This window comes from Panulirus ornatus, chromosome 23, assembly GCF_036320965.1.
Source record: "Panulirus ornatus isolate Po-2019 chromosome 23, ASM3632096v1, whole genome shotgun sequence".
In the NCBI taxonomy this organism is placed as follows: Eukaryota; Metazoa; Arthropoda; class Malacostraca; order Decapoda; family Palinuridae; genus Panulirus; species Panulirus ornatus.
In genome coordinates, this window is record NC_092246.1 from 10,146,675 (window position 1) to 10,148,989 (window position 2,315).

The 2,315-nt window shown below is 50.2% G+C and overlaps 1 protein-coding gene across 1 annotated transcript; it reads left to right on the plus strand.

Annotated features, from left to right (window-relative positions):
- The first annotated feature begins 235 nt into the window (after nucleotides 1-235).
- Nucleotides 236-1,916, plus strand: LOC139756668 (uncharacterized). The gene has a single exon (XM_071676325.1). The coding sequence runs from the start codon at nucleotides 1,166-1,168 to the stop codon at nucleotides 1,826-1,828; it is 663 nt and encodes a 220-aa protein (XP_071532426.1). The 5' UTR covers nucleotides 236-1,165; the 3' UTR covers nucleotides 1,829-1,916.
- Nucleotides 1,917-2,315: the final 399 nt, after the last annotated feature.

The following is a 2,315-nucleotide window of genomic DNA, read 5'->3' on the forward strand; positions in this document are numbered from 1 at the left end:
ACAGGGCAAGTGAGGCGTACAGTACGGATGGTTGTGCAGATTACACGAGTGTACAGGGCAAGTGAGGCGTACAGTGCGGAAGGCTGTACAGATTACACGAGTGTACAGGGCAAATGAGGCGTATAGCACGGAAAGCCGTACATATTACACGAGTGTACAGGGCAAGTGAGGCGTACAGTACGGAAGGCTGTACAGATTACACGAGTGTACAGGGCAAGTGAGGCGTACAGTACGGAAGGCTGTACAGATTACACGAGTGTACAGGGCAAGTGAGGCGTACAGTACGGAAGGCCGTACAGATTACACTAGTGTACGGGGATGACCACCGACGGAATCCCTCGGGGGCGAGGTGTATCATCCTCGCCCACGGGTCGCCATCGGCATTAGTAGCATTTTGTTAAGCAAATCGGGAACACATGTTAAGGGAGTAGATATTTGCAAGAGGCTTTACCGTTATTTTACTCCAGTCGACGGTGATTGGCTCAATCTGGTCACGTGACTCAGCCATATGGTACGGCATGACTATGCGCATGCGCCTCAGGTATTCTGTTCGTTTCTGAATCAAAGGGTTCCCGTTGATGTTGTAGGGTTGATCAACACGGCAAAGGACACTTGCCGAAGTACGTCACGTCAACGGAAAGTAGATCTTTGATCATATTGAGATTTCCGGCCGCAAAAGCGAACGCAACGCTTGTGTTCAGTGCGGTGTACTAAGAACTCTGAAACCGTTCGTTGACGCGGGGGAAAAATTTTCGTCGGTAACGAGCCGCCGCTCCGTAAGGTTTGTCGCCAATCGCGCGGTGTGCGGCCGTCACGGAACTACGGGAGCCTCCCCGGGTGAAATCGAAAGTCGCCGTTCGTATGACATCCACCTACGGTACGAGAATGTAGTTAACGGAATACATATCGGCCTACGTAGATAAGGACTCTAAAGCTTTGTTAGGTGGCGGGTGTGTTCGAGTCTCCCAAGTGATGTGCCGAGAGAAAATGGCGTATCCGTGGTTGGGCTGGGGAGGAAGTTGGTTCCTCCAGGCTTCTTCCCGATGTTTACCGTAGTGGTGGCGGTGGCGGCGTGGTTCTGGCGCCCGGCCGGTGTTCCCAGCCTTGGACTTTATAGTGATGTGACCTTCCCTCCTCCCTTCCTTTCCCTCCCTCACGTCCTGCCATGGAGGACTACTTCTATCTGGAAGAGGCAGGGTACCCGAGTGTGGCGTACAGGGGCGTGAAGACGCCCTGCGAGGACGTCCACCCCGCTTCCAGGCAAGGAGTCGTCAACCCTGGGGTTAGTGCGGCCTCTGAGGATGGCAAGGGGTACGAGCTGACCCTCCTGGACTCCCCCTGCGTCTACGACGTGGCGCAGTATCCGAGTTACCACGGGGGAGGTGGCGGCGAAGGGGTAGTCTACCCAGACGCCTCGGCTTTTCCCCAGCCTTACAGTAGTCAGAGCTGTGACTTCAACGCAGCAACCGGTAAGGTTCCCACTCCTCTACCTCCGAAAGACCACAGTGTGAGCCTCCTGCAGGATGCGTCCTTCCACACCATGCCCGACGGGGAGAAGGTGCCTCCCCACAGGACTTACGTACGTCCGCAGAGACGGAGGCGCCACCGTCCGCTCGGGAAGGACGTCCTCAGGACCAGAAGGGTCGCTGCTAACGCTCGAGAACGGCGGAGAATGCATGGGCTCAACGACGCCTTCGACCGCCTGCGCGAAGTCATACCTTGCCTTGGCAGCGACAGGAAGCTCTCGAAGTTCGAGACTCTGCAGATGGCGCAGACGTACATCGCCGCTCTACAGGAGCTGCTCAAGTCGTCAGGGGCATCTGTGTGAAGATCGTTGGAATGTGTTGGGATAAAATCGATCAGTCCACGTGTTTCTGTCCATATGAACATTGTGCTTTAACTTGACTGGTATTTCAAGAAAGAATATATATATATATATATATATATATATATATATATATATATATATATATATATATATATATATATATATATATATATATATATATATATATCTGTTAACGAAGAAAGCAATAAATCAATCTACAATGTACAAGAAGAATTAATTCCTAATTGTAGATTTCATTTGTTGATCTGAAAAAAAAAAAGAAAACGTGAAAAACAATAGATACTGTCTACCTTTCAAATGCTCATGTTACACCTAGACTTAGGAGAAAAAACTGAATCGTTTTCTTTCAGTTCATGATTAATCTTAGAACATCATTAAGTCCTGTGGCATTATGTTAAGTGAACGATACAAGATGAATACGCCATTCAGAGCGTTCCTAATGGTGTCCCTAAGTCTCACTGTGGTG

Coding starts and splice junctions, on each gene's coding strand:
- LOC139756668 (XM_071676325.1), top strand. CDS start 1,166: ATGGAGGACTACTTCTATCTGGAAGAGGCAGGGTACCCGAGTGTGGCG.